This window comes from Poeciliopsis prolifica, unplaced genomic scaffold, assembly GCF_027474105.1.
Source record: "Poeciliopsis prolifica strain line A6 unplaced genomic scaffold, Auburn_PproV2 SCAFFOLD064, whole genome shotgun sequence".
Classification (NCBI taxonomy): Eukaryota; Metazoa; Chordata; class Actinopteri; order Cyprinodontiformes; family Poeciliidae; genus Poeciliopsis; species Poeciliopsis prolifica.
In genome coordinates, this window is record NW_026562439.1 from 775005 (window position 1) to 788535 (window position 13531).

Sequence of the window (13531 nt, forward strand, 5' to 3'; positions counted from 1 at the left end):
TTTACTCAATTTCCAAATTATAAATCTATAAAGCTTGTTTAAAAGCCTTTTAAAATAACTAAAATAACTCTGAATGCAGGTTTTTTTTTTATTTATTTTTATTATTTTTTTACATAATATTTGAATAATGAATTGATTTGATCCCAGCGGTCAGTCTTCAGTGTTATCATCCTCCATCTCCACAGCCTCATTTCCTTGCAGGTCTTGTTCATGTTTGGGATTTTATCCCGAGTCACGTGAGCGAGTCGGTGAGCCAATGGGAGAGCTCGGCTCGGGTTTCAGCAGAGGGGAATAAAGAGGGAGGAAGAGGGGCTAATCTGCGCCTCATGGGGCTGAACGGCGCAGAATCTGCCGGCACTGACTGAACAACAAACTCTTCATAACTGGATCTGCTTTCTGCGTTCGGAGGATTCGGATGTTGAGGCGGTTTTTCCTCTGACAGAGGAGGAGGAAGAGGAGGATAGCTGCAGTTTTGCCCCTCATCTTTAAGCCTCTGCTGGAGTTTTTTGGTGGAGGAATGGGGGCAGGAGCTATGACCATCTGTGTGAGTAAAGCAACTTGTGAACGAGAGTTTCCGGATAAAAACGGAGCCGGTGCTGCTCTGAGTGGCTGAGTTGGGGAGGAAAAACGTGCCAAAAATGTTTGCTTCCTGCTCTGAATCCTGCTTTTCTTCCTGAAGTAAAAGTAACTTATCTTTTAAAGGGGAACCTTTAAAAGTAATCAAATGCGCTTATTTTCTTAAATAACAGTCCATGTAAAACGCAAAGAAATACACTTTTCACAAACTCCTGACTTTTCATCTGTTATTTTATTACTTGTTTACGTCACTTCCTTAAAATGTCCCTTTTCCTGCTTTTTTCCTTCTGTAAGTTTTTTTCCCAGCTTTTTTTTTTTTACGTCTGTGGAGCTCTTGCTGCCAGTTGGCCCAGTGGCCACCCACATACTGGGAGCCTGGAAAAAAGGAGCTGCAGGGGGAGGAGAGCTGCATGCAGGGGGAGGAGAGCTGCATGCAGGGGCCTGTCCTCCCTTCATGAGTCAGAGAGCAGAACACAGGACAGATGATCCGGCCCAGGCTTTGGTCCCCAACTCACTTCTGAACTCTTCGGTTTGAAGGGGATGAAAGATTCCCATCAAGGTGTTTCAGTTCTTTACTGCAGGAATACAAAATCTCACCAAGTGTTTTTGGTCCAGTAACTTTTCAGCGCAATATAAGAGCTTATTTAAAGTAAATAATTTCTTACTCTGATGAAAAAGTTCTAGTTCCATAAGTAGATTATTTCACTCCAAAGACAATTTCCCAAGTTATAAGTGGGAAAAAATCTGGTGGAATTAGTAGTTTCCATAAAAATAATTGAAATAAGTTAAAATCTGAGCAAAAAGTGGAGGGAGAGAAAGAATGAGCATCATCAGATGGAGTAGTGATTAACAGCGATAAGAACAGCCTCCTGGCTCTGATTGGTTGTTTCTTGATGGCGCTGGAAGAAGGCAAATGATCTGTTTCATACAATATTTTTTTTTGCAATAAAAACATATTTATTATGTTTTTATTGCATAAAATATATGCAACTCTTAAAGCAAGTTGCACGCTGCAGCTTTAAGAGAGATGATGGCCCATATCATGACACTGCCTCTACCAAAAGCTGTCCAGCTTTGGCAGAGAAAATTTGTCAAGTTATTTATGGCTGCAATAAACATACTTAAATCTGCTTTCTTTTTACGGCGTTGATAAAATACAGAAAAAAAAATCAACTGAATGCATATTTCCCAACGTTTTCTGCTACGCCAATTGGAGATGCGGTTTAAAAAGATTTTTCACAGAATTGTGTGTCTTTGTGTGCATGAAGTGTGAAAGCTTTGTCAAATCGCGGGGAGGATTACAGAGGATGCGTCACAGCTGACTGTCTCTGTAAACAACAGAGGAAAATGGCTTCCTGAAACCTTTTGCTCTTCGCCAGCTTCTTCCCAAAGGCCTGGCAGAAAGTTGAATTGTTAAGTGACAGCACAATCTTTTTGAGGTTTTATCAGTCCACAGAATGATCCTGTGACAAGACCTGGGATCAGAAGAGCTTTATGTTTCTTTCATTCCCACAGAGAGACAAACTCTCAGAAATGTGTCTGATCTGGATTCTGGTTCTGGATCACCTGCCTGTAGACTGAACCTGGAACGATTAATCGGATTAGTCGTGATTAATCAAACGATGACATGGTCGCCAAACTAATTTAAAAACAAACAATTCAATTATTGACTGGCGTATATAGACTCTAAAAAAGGCCAATTACTGATAGAATAACACAAAACACTAATTTGGTCAAAGCTGTACAAAACATAAACATTTTGCATTTAAGATTAAAAAAAATACCTTCTTTTTCAGTGTGCTCTGCCCAAATCTATAGCCATAGTTTTAGCTTCACCTGGTTTAAATTTCAGAAAAGAAAAATCTTTTAACTAGCACCTTTCGCTGTGCAATTATTGATCAGTTGGTCAAAAAATATTCAAAACATCAACTCTAGACTGTATTAATGTATTTTTAACTGCAGGTTAATCCTTTGCCACAAATAATGAGACAAACACAAAGAGAATGCTATATTATTGCATTTTAGGCAATAAAATGATTATTTTTTGTTTTAAAAAGGAACTGAATTATTTGTTTATTTGCATTTTTATATAATTTATTGTTGTATAAAATAAGTTTTAGTGGTTAATAAAAAATCTGCAGAAAGTGACAATTTTTTCATCCGACAAATCAATTAATCATCAGAATAATCAATAGAATAATAATTAATGATACATATGTATGCGTCTGGCTGCTTTTGAGTTCCTCTGTTTGCACATGTTGAGGTGGTGATTGCATTTACCTCTGGTGTTTTATCAGCTCTGTATGAGGTCACCACATGTAGTCATGGCAGTAAAGATGGACCTGGAGCATCTGGTCATTATGTCCTCGTCTCAGATCAGCTTAACTGGAAATCTGTGGGGGGATCAACTTTATTTTACTCCTCACCAAAAATAAAAGGCAAAGAAGCAATAAAAAAGTTCAGTAAAACCCAAATGTTTCAGAAAAAAAGCTTAAACCTGGATTTATCTTTACATTAGATATGATTTGGGGAATAATTTGGATTTAATCAACTTGATGTATTTGAATCTCTTGATGTCTTTATGTTTTGTTTGTTTTTTTCTGTCCATATCTTTAAATTGTAACTGCATCACATATTTAACAAAAATATTTCAGAATGTTCATCTGACATTTATTGGAATAATAAAAAAACACTGAAAGAAATTAATAGTTGATGAAACTTAAATGAATTACTTAAGTTTGTTAATTTATTCACTTTTCGTGCACATAGAATAATTTGTGTGGCAGTTTGAGGATGGTAGAAATCAGCTTTTTTCAATTCTTCACTTGAAAATGTTAAGAACAACACAAAGAATTAATCTTTTATTTGTTTTTATTTTAAGTCATGCCACAAACATCCAGCAGCATTTACTCAGAAACACAACTGGGAGCCCATCCACTATAATTGGTTAAAGACAGCAAAGATTTTAGAAGAAAAATATATTTTTGTTCCTGGAAGTGAAATAAAAACATTTTATCGATCAACAAAATAGAAAAGAATTGGCTCAAAAAGTTAAACATTAAAGTAAAAGTCAATATCTGTTTTTATTAAAATATTACTTATTGATTTACTGCTGTGCAGGTAAAGGATATAGAATTTACAATAATATTTCTTTTGTATTTTTAATGGGGAGGAAAAACTTATTGTGATTTTTCTTTACTTTCAATTCAAAGCTTTTCTTTACGTCAACATGTGACAGGTTTGTTTTCACTGCAAGTTAATGAAATAAACGAATAAAATGTCTGATGAAATATGTTTTCATCAGTCACTAAGAACTGAAATGTCTCACTTCAGACATTTCTTAGTGTGTCAGTCCACCTGTTTGCACTGCAAAAAAAAATCTTACCAAGTATTTTTAGTCCAGTTTCTAATGCAAATATCTTAGTACACTTGAAATAAGAGAAATTTACTTACAAGTAAGTTCTCAGCAAAAAGTCATAGTTCGTCAACAGTAAATCATTCCCTAATATTGATGTAAACTCGCTCCAGTGTCAGATTATTTCACAAAAAGCATGGGAAAAATATCTAGTTGTATGGTAAGTAATATGCCAATTTAACCAGTTAACCAATTTAACCAGGGAGTTATTGATTTAAAACAAGCCACTTCTTGCTGTAAAGTTATTTGTAAGTTAATTTAGTCATATTTCAGGTGTGTCAAGACATTTGCAGTGGAAACGGGACCAGTACTAGTTGGGAGGATTTTGTGTTTTCGCTGTGTGAATCCAATATGGTGGAGTTGTAGCCATGACAACAGCGCTGAGACTTCCTTCCACTCTGCAGGATCCAGAACAGCAGGAAGTCTTAGCTGAAAGCACAACTGAATAAACACAGACGGATAAAACGATGCAGCAGTAAAAGTGACGCAGGTGGCAGAGATTTAGTGGAAGCAGGTGACAGTTTAACTCAGAGTTTCACCATGTGAGGGTAACAATGTGTGCCTCCACAGGTAACCAGGTAAGGAAGGCTTTTGTTATGTTATGAATCTGTGACCTTAAATGCTAATTTCTTACCTCGTGTTTGAGTGTCTCTCTCTAACAAAGGTGTAACCTGGTAACCTGCAACGCTTCCCCTCGCCTCCCAGAGCATGAGGCTCTAAATACAGAAGCTGCGTTTCCTGCAATGATCCTGCAGCTGCGAGCTGATGCCTGCCTCATGATTCCTGATTTCTGCTCTTCTCTCTCCCTGCAGCACAACCAGACCGCAGTTCTGGTCAGAGAAGACATGAAGAGGATGGTCCAGATGCCCATGCTGAGATCCAGAGCTGTGGCAGCCCAAAGCACCAGGGTGTTTGGAGCGTCCCTGCTGGAGCTGAGGGAGCGCGGCCTGGTGGAGGACGGAGTGCCTCTGCTGGTGCGGAGGATGGTAGAGCATCTCAGCAAGCATGGTAACAGGAACATACTCAACAGTATTAATGTTTTGGTTTGAAATGACCAGACTCTCCTTTGAATTTAACAGTTTAGTACAAAAAAACAAACCATTGTTGTGTGCACAGGCCTGTTGCAAGAAGCAATAATTGCACGATAAATGAGATCAATAATTTGCCTGATTTATCGTTTTCCTCTAAAACTGGATGACTAAAGTTTTCAGTTGGGGGTTTTGATCTCAACTAGCCCTTTTTTTGAAGGATAATGTTGTTTACATAGACTTCATAATTCATTCTATTTATTGTTTTTTTCTGTTTTGTTTACTTATTTTGGGTATTTATAATGTTTTCCTGTCTCAGAGTTCATTAGAAGTTTATTGATCTTTTAAGATGCCTTCTTGCATTATTATGCTGGAAAATTATCTAAAAGCAACAATATTATCATTTATTGCAATAACTTGTTAAATTTCTTATTGTGACAGACCTGCTGCTGTGATTTCCATGTTTTTTAAAACATTTCTGTACTTTATTTACTTTAAAGAAAGCTCAGATTTCTAAATGAATGTACAGTAATTCACAAAAATTGCTAATTCTTTTCTTCCCAATGTTACTACAATGAGACATACATGAAAAGATTTTTCTTTCTAAAAAGGTCAAACTAACTTAGTGTTTGTTTGCTTATTTAAACTTTTGTGTTTAAAAGTAAACAAGGACATAAAAGTTTACAGACACCTTTTTCTTTCCTCACCATTTTAGTTTAAATCAGATCAAATCTCTTTTTTTAGGTCCGTTAGAATGACCAGAATTATTTTTAGTCACTAAATGACACAATAATGAAAGAGAGAATATGTCAAAGTTATTTATTATTCCTGTCATTGAGTTTACATCCAGTTAATCAGTATTTGATGGCGTTGCCTTTTGCCTTCGAACTGTTCGGTTGGGTCAAATGTTCTGGTTTCCTTCCATTAGCTCGAGTTCTGGCCCGTTTCTCCTAACAGAAGACAAAGAAGCTCGGTCCGATTTAACTTCAGACGATGAGGAAAAAAAATATGCATGTGTCTTTATTTGGTTTATGTACATGTCTGGTGTCAACTGTATTTAAAACTGGAATCTAAACCTTGAATGTTTAACCTTCTGCTAATTCTCACATACTGCAATGCATCAATTTAACCACTAGATGTCACTGCAGGGGTACAGAACTTTTTACAAGTTTCTTCTGGAAGACATATTTACTCATTTTAAATGATAAACAATGGCGTTAATGGAAGAGATATGGACGGCTGCAGCAATTAAATGTGAACCTTTTTAGAAAATTGTTACCAACCAAGTTAAAACAATAGCAAAGAAATATTTAATATTTCCTTACTCACACCAGTTTCTGAATGAAACATACTTTTGAAGTCCGTTTTGCTGGTTGAATGCTATTTTAAAGGCTAAAGCTGCAGAGATAAGAGAGAAAAACCTCTAGGATCTTTATTGATGTCGTAAAATCTCGCATGTACTCGTTTATTTCATCACCAGTTTAATTTTAACCGCCGTTAAAACAATTCAAGTTAAACATTGACTAAAATCAAAACATAAATATGATATCAGCCGAGGCGTGAATGAGTCATAAATAAACATTCATCACCTTGCTGTGATCAGGATCATCTGGGTAATGATAAAGATTCAAATAAACCCGCAAAATTAGATCTAAGAAAACATGACAAGCGTAAAATAGTGTTGTAAAGATAAAAGCCTGCTAGTTTGTGTGGCATGGTTATGAAATTATATCAAGGTTCATAAAGTTTGTATCAAAATTAAACACTCTTAAATCTCAGAAACAACCAGAAGAAAGTAATTTATGATCTGTGATCATCTTGGGAAACTACTGACCCTTTAAAGTCTTACATCCTCTGTACTGATCTCACAAGTGATTATAAAAATATTCTCGAGGATCTCGTTTCCTACCAGTAACTGGTTTGACTGAATAATTGATTGTGCAGCTCCTATTCCATGATTAGGTGTCTATCGGTAACTAAATAGTGTTTTCCTTTGCCTTTCTGCAGCGCTGCATCAGGAAGGTTTGTTCAGAGTAAATGGAAACGTTCGGGCTGTGGAGACCCTGAAGCTGCGACTGGAGAGCTGCGGCGGCGGCGGCGGCGAGGCGGAGCTGCTCTCAGAGTCGGATCTGTGCACCGTGTCCAGCCTGCTCAAACGCTACCTCAGAGATCTGCCTGAAGGCCTGGTCAGCTCCACGGTGCAGCAGAAACTCATACAGCACTATCAGGGTAAAACATTAACTCTCACTCCCATCTTTATCTTATCCGCTCAGGGTAATCCAAGTAGATGGAGCTTTAGGATTTTATAGCCAGTATTTGCAGATTTATTAGACTTCACAGAAGTGTAATAAATAAATATCATGAATATCTGGGTCATAGATGGATGAAAGCAGCTTCTCCATCAAACAGAGCCAACCAGGTCATTGCTGAGTTAAATCTGAGTTATTGATCCCAGCAGTCATGAATCTCAGGGCGATAATCTTGGCAGGCCTGAACATTTAGATTGAGTTTTTTTGGTAGAGAAAGTGTTTGCTCCGCTCCAGCTCCAGGCGGTTATATTTTATGCGAATGATGGCAGAGGAGAGAACATTTTGGCTGAAGTGTTTGTTTTGCTTTTATGGCTGCCATAAATATCTGCTTTGTTTACATGGGTACTCTGTTGGACTTTGTGAAACTGTTTTGGCCTCTGTTGTTACTTCTTGCTTCTATTATAGTAAATTTTCTGTGTTTATTTTTTTCTGCTATTGACAGACAGAAAATTATATTCTAGTGTTTTGACATGAATAAGACATCATCTCCAGTCAGCCACACATATTACAGATATGTTAAAAAAAATCTGGTGGCATGAGAGCCAGCCCCACTTCCCAAACAAATTCAATTCAAAACTATTTCATTTACTTATTAAATTAAATTCATTCAACTTTTCACCGCACTTTGAAAATCCTGGACTGTCAAGTTTTTTCTATAATTAAGCAAAATATATCACGGAGCTAATTGTGCTAACGGTAAAATAAAGCTTGGGTAGAACAGATGGAGACTTAGTTGTTAGTTGCTCTAACATTAATATTATCATCAAGTTTAAGCTAGTGGCTTTAGCTTTTATTAGTGCTGGTTTTTGCTAATAGTTACCATGTTCAATTTACTTCAGAAATCAGAACTGGAAAGACTGAAAACACTCAACATTAATTATTTCGCTAATGAATTTTCAAAAGGCAAAAATACATAACCTAATTTTGCTTTACATTGAAAACAGTTGATGAAATAGCTAGCAGCTAGCTGCACTCCAACAATTAGCTTAAGGTAACTTGGCCACTTGTAGTGGTTAACTTGGCCACTAGAGAGCAGTATGCTTTGATGAACTAAACACTGCAGCATCATAAGTTACCCACATGTTTAATGTATCTAAATTGTTTTAATTTCTTAATCAAACTTATACTCATGTAGATGTTTTTAGATCTGTGCATTTTTCTCCTCAGCATCTTGACTTACGAAGGTGGAAACGTAAAATAAACAGTATTCACTCAAACCTGCACTGAATCTGAACTTCACTCGCCTGTAGACTTACAACTGTAGGCCATTGTTCCCCTCTGGCCCTCTGCACACTGACACAGATGTACACACATTGGTACGCATGCATGAACACAAGCAGAGAGCCATTCACAACATTTGCGTCAGTCATATCCGTTTATCCAACTCTGACCTAATTAATTATCCTGAGTAAGAGTCTCAACATATTTTCAGGCTCTTTGCTGTAATACTTTTCCAAGTCACCATAACTGAAGATTAAACATCAGTTTTTACGTGTGTCTGGGATCAAACTGAAACATGCTGGCTGACAAGAACTGGTTGGGTCTGGACCCGACTCTTTAACTGAAATCTGCATCTACTGATTTATGGGGTCACAAAGACAAGAAATATGTTTAATCTAAAGTCACATTTCCAGACTCAATAACAGTTAAAGTTATCAAGCATGGTGGTAGTGTCATGTTGCGGGGTACGCTCTAATTGAACAAACTGAGTAGAAAAATATATCCCACTTCATGTCAAATCAACACCTAGAAAGTTAAAATGTAAAAAACTGATCAGCGGTGACTCCATGTGGAAATTAGCAGTAAGAGCTCATACGGTGCATCTCTCCTCTTGTGGTTAATGTGCACTGTATATTGTCCCAGTTTTAAAGTAAAAACAAATGATAAATAAATAGTAAATCAGCAAACATCAATTCATGTATATGGTTGAGGAACAACTAGTCTTTCTGCTGATGTTTTTTGATTTTCCAGACAGTGGAGGTGATGTTTCCTGGTTGGTGATTAGAGATTCCCTGCAGCAGCTGCCAGATGTTCACCTCAGCCTCCTGCGCTACCTCTGCAACTTCCTGACTCTGGTGGAGAAAAACCACGAAGAAAACCGCATGACGGCCCAGAACCTCGCCACTGTTTTTGGACCCAGCGTCTTTCAGTGAGGAGAAAAATTTACTTCAGTAAACAATACTAATCTTTCTGAAGGTTGGAGCTTTTTAAGTTTTATCCTTGTTCACTTTTATTCGTAAAGACACACAAATATTTCCAATGAATCATTGGAAATTACAAATTTCCTCATTTAAAATTCGGAAGATTAATTTTTTTTTTTTGTTACTTTTTATTACTTATTTGCAGCCTGTCAAAACGACACTATTTGTTTCCATTTCTTAAGCTAAATCAGCCAAAACTACCAAGGATATTATTTAGCAGACCAAAAACTACTGCAAGTATCTTGAAACACTTGAAATAAGACAAAACTAACTTACAAGTAGCTTTTCAGCAAGGCAGGAGTTTGTTGTAGCTCACTAATTCCTTATTGATTTGCAACAAGCCACTTCTTGTTGAAAAGTTGTTTGTAAAAGAGTTTATTTTTACTTGCATAGATTTACACTAGAAACTAGAATAAAATACTTTGTAAAAGTATCTTTGTAATGCATCCTTTGCTATAAAATCTGAATAAATCCAAGCGGGGTATTATAATGTTGATAAAAAAAAGATTAAAATACTACGATGCTCAGGTTCTCTTTTCATAAATTCCTGATTGTATTGAAGCAGGTTTTCTGACAGTATCTTAAATTAAAGCTGACATCTCTACTTTTATTTTGACTGTATTTACATCTTTTATGGCCTTAGAGGAAATCTGAAAATGTCTTGCAGCTGCATTCTCTCAGTTTCTCTCTGCTGCAAGCAATAAAACTGGGGGGGAGTGTTTAGTTTCTTAAATTGGAAGTTAACAGTCTTAGATTTGAAGCAAAGTCATTATACTGAAACATTAAGAGAGGATAGGTAGATATAGATACAGAGACTATATGCTATAAATATATATTATATATTGTGCAAAACAGATGAACTCCATATAAAAACGAGTTACCTCAGATGGCTAAAAGCATCTGATCCCCTTTCTGGAGTTTTCCCAACAACTCCCTACTGAAAAGAGATTTTGGGCCGATTTCAGAACTTTATGTAGGGATTTTATTTCTTATCTGGCCTCAGAATGATTTAAAAATATGAGCTGGAAAGTGTTGCAGGGAGGGTCAATATGGACTGCAAATGAAGTGCAAAGAAAACCTGGGGGACTGCAAACTAAGACCGAATTAAAGGATTAAATCAGGCTCCCTGGAAGCGAGGATAAACCAATCAAAGATTTCTTTTCTAGGAAACAAACTCTAGTATTTTCACCTTTGTCAGAGCAAAGGTGAAAATACAGTGTCTCATTAAATATAAAAACACACCCTGCAGGAACATCAAACAGACCACACAGCATTACAACCTCCATAAACAGCCGTGCCAAAACACGTCCTGCAAACTAATTAGAGGACTGCCAACAACACAGGATCCACAGAGAGCCATCAGCCAAACGCGGATTCCACTGGAAACGCTTCCTTTTCACAGCCAGTCACAGGGAAGAAAATGTGATTGTATTTTTTTGTTTATTTAAATATTTATTTACGTTAAAGTTGTTAGAAGGGTTAACACAGTCCTCCATTTGTGACTCTACTTGACCAGCAGATGATGCTGTTGTTCGCTCAGAAAGGTGAATTAAACTGCCAGTATTGTGAAAACGAAATAAAATCTTAAAATTCAGACTTAAATAAAGCAAAAATATTATATAAAAGACTCAGCTTGTGTCTACATTTTCTGCTGAAGGCAGCATAAAATCAGTTGATGTCCTGCTGCGTATGGCATCTTTCCTACAGAATGCAGTAAAGGCCTGGTGCCTGGCAGCACCACAAGGGGAATAAGAGCCAAAATATCCACACTGCAGAAAACTTTTTAACAGTTTAAGCTTTTATACCCTAAACCAGAATAAAATCAACACAAAATAACTCAAAACTACAAAATTAATGATTACAAAATGAATCAAAAAACATTTAGATGCAATAGCTGCATAAAAATTCACAACATTTACACTCAGAATGCAGATTCATTGCATCTGAACAAGAAGACCAACCATAATTAAAACAAACTAACATGCAGTCAACTTTACAGAGTGTGATATTATGGGGATCTAAATCCTCTGATCTAATTAAACCAAATTTGGAGAGAAACGGCAAAGATCATCAGCTGGACATCAACTTTCCTACTGTGAAGTACGGTAGTGGCAGCATCACATCGACAGGAAGACGGCTGCAACCAAATATGAAGATTCAAAAAAAATCTGGAAGTCAAAAAGCCTCAGCGACCCGATTAAGAGGAAGATAGTTGATGGATAAACACTTTGGTCCAACTTGGTGTGTTTTTATAAACAAATACATGTCGACAATTTTCTAAAAACATGACCTTCAGGTATTGTTTTACGTGACTAAAGCCATTTTTAGTCCTCTTAATTGTTCAAGTATCTAATTTTCTAATCAAACACTCAATAAAATGCTGTCATTGTTGGAATAAAATGGATGAAAAAGCATCCAAAGACCAAAAATAACCTTCGATGGGCTTCCTGATAAGTTTTTGATAAAACCTCGTCAGAAGATTAGAGGAAGTTCTTCTGAAAGCAAGAAGAAACGAGAGGCTCAAACTTATTTCCACACATAATCTGTTTAAACCGGGACAAAAGTTATCCATTAAAGAGTGAAGCTAAAGTTGATCTTATCAATTGAATAACAATTAGCTGATTTCTTAAAAACCTCAATTTTCTCTTGTATGGAGAAGGACAATAGTATTTCCATAACGTGAAGAAACTGATAGAAAACTACAGTAAATTTATGGAAAAACATGGAAATTTTTGAGTATAAAAAGTCAGAAACTTGCTAGAAAAAAAATCATTTTTTTTAGAGTAATCTCAGAAAGTTTTTGACTTTTAAACATTTTTGACTTTTGAGACTCAGAAGCTTTTTTCTTTAAAATGTTTTTTAAGATTAACCTAAAGATTTTATGTTTTTATCAATTTTTTTTAACTTTTTAAACTCAGAAATGCCCGTATTTCCTTTTCTAGAAAATTTCTGACATTAATCTCAAAATTTAAAAGATTTTTTAAAGAATTTTTTTTTACTTTTCAAACTCAATAATATGCACTTTTTTATACAAAATTTCTGAGATTCATCTAAAGTTTTCTGAGTCTTTTGGCAAACATGTCCTCTTGAGATTTTCTATCTGCAATGGCCCTAATATGTGATTGTAAACACTGGCTGGACTCTGTTTCGAATCTCTTTCCTCCGTCTTTATTCATGTGCCAACTGGCTCTACTTAAAAGATGACCAGTGGCGCCCCCTTGTGGATGGAGGCTAAACTCCAAGACAGAAGAAAGTCTAATGGACATTAATCGACTGGAACTGATTTTAATCTAATAAATGCATCCCGAGTTTAAACTCTCTGAACTGAAGCTTGTTTCATTTGTTTGTTTTTTCAGAGTGGCTCCCAGTCCTGAAGCGGTGAAGGATCAAAACATTTGCAATCACATCATGGTCCAGTTCATCCAGAACTACAGCTGCATCTTTGAGGCCGAGAGTCCGGACAAAGAGGACGAGACGGAGGAGCGCTCGACTCTCAGACTCGTCCAGGTGTTGTTAGCAGCAGCAGCTGTTGGTGTTTATATGGATCAGATTGGTGGCTGGGCGCCTCATGTGGTTTAATCAGGATCTTTTTCTCGGTTCCTCTTCATGAATCATGAGTTAAATCCCGCCAGGCTGAATTAATCTGAGTATTGATTATCCATTAGAGCTGTGCAGGAGCAGCTCCTCCACATGTCCATGAGTCCAGAGGAGATTTAATCAAAAACGATTCGCAGGAACCAAAACAAACAGACCTCACGATCCGACATAATGATCAATTAATCCATCCATCCATCCATCCATCCATCCATCCATCCATCCATCCATCCATCCAGCCATCCATCCATCCATCCATCCAGCCATCCAGCCATTGCAGATAAATTGTATCTAAAGTTAATACCATCACATTGTATCATTTATATAAGCCTCATATTTGCTTCTCTGTTAGTGAGACGGTGGTGAGGTGTGTTCCTCAGGGATCAGTTCTGAGTCTCCTTCCTGTTT

The 13531-nt window shown here is 36.7% G+C and overlaps 1 protein-coding gene and 1 long non-coding RNA gene across 9 annotated transcripts in view; one reads left to right on the plus strand and one right to left on the minus strand.

Moving 5' to 3' along the window:
• Window positions 1-116: 116 nt before the first annotated feature.
• fam13a (family with sequence similarity 13 member A) overlaps window positions 117-13531 on the plus strand; it is a 55003-nt gene continuing 41588 nt past the window's right edge. For 6 of the 8 annotated variants that reach the window (XM_055019836.1, XM_055019840.1, XM_055019841.1 and 3 more), the window contains exons 1-4: window positions 4735-4999; window positions 7027-7248; window positions 9300-9477; window positions 12886-13036. In XM_055019836.1, coding sequence (XP_054875811.1) covers window positions 4735-4999; window positions 7027-7248; window positions 9300-9477; window positions 12886-13036 — 816 coding nt within the window. Of the gene's footprint in view, window positions 545-4366; window positions 4570-4734; window positions 5000-7026; window positions 7249-9299; window positions 9478-12885; window positions 13037-13531 lie in introns of those variants that run through there. The other 2 variants (XM_055019837.1, XM_055019838.1) reach the window with 2 other exon arrangements.
• On the minus strand, window positions 511-4715 carry LOC129351074 (uncharacterized). The gene is made up of 3 exons (XR_008604686.1): window positions 4626-4715; window positions 2857-2969; window positions 511-2159 (listed from the first exon to the last, which is right to left on the minus strand). It is a non-coding gene; the product is annotated as an uncharacterized LOC129351074 (long non-coding RNA).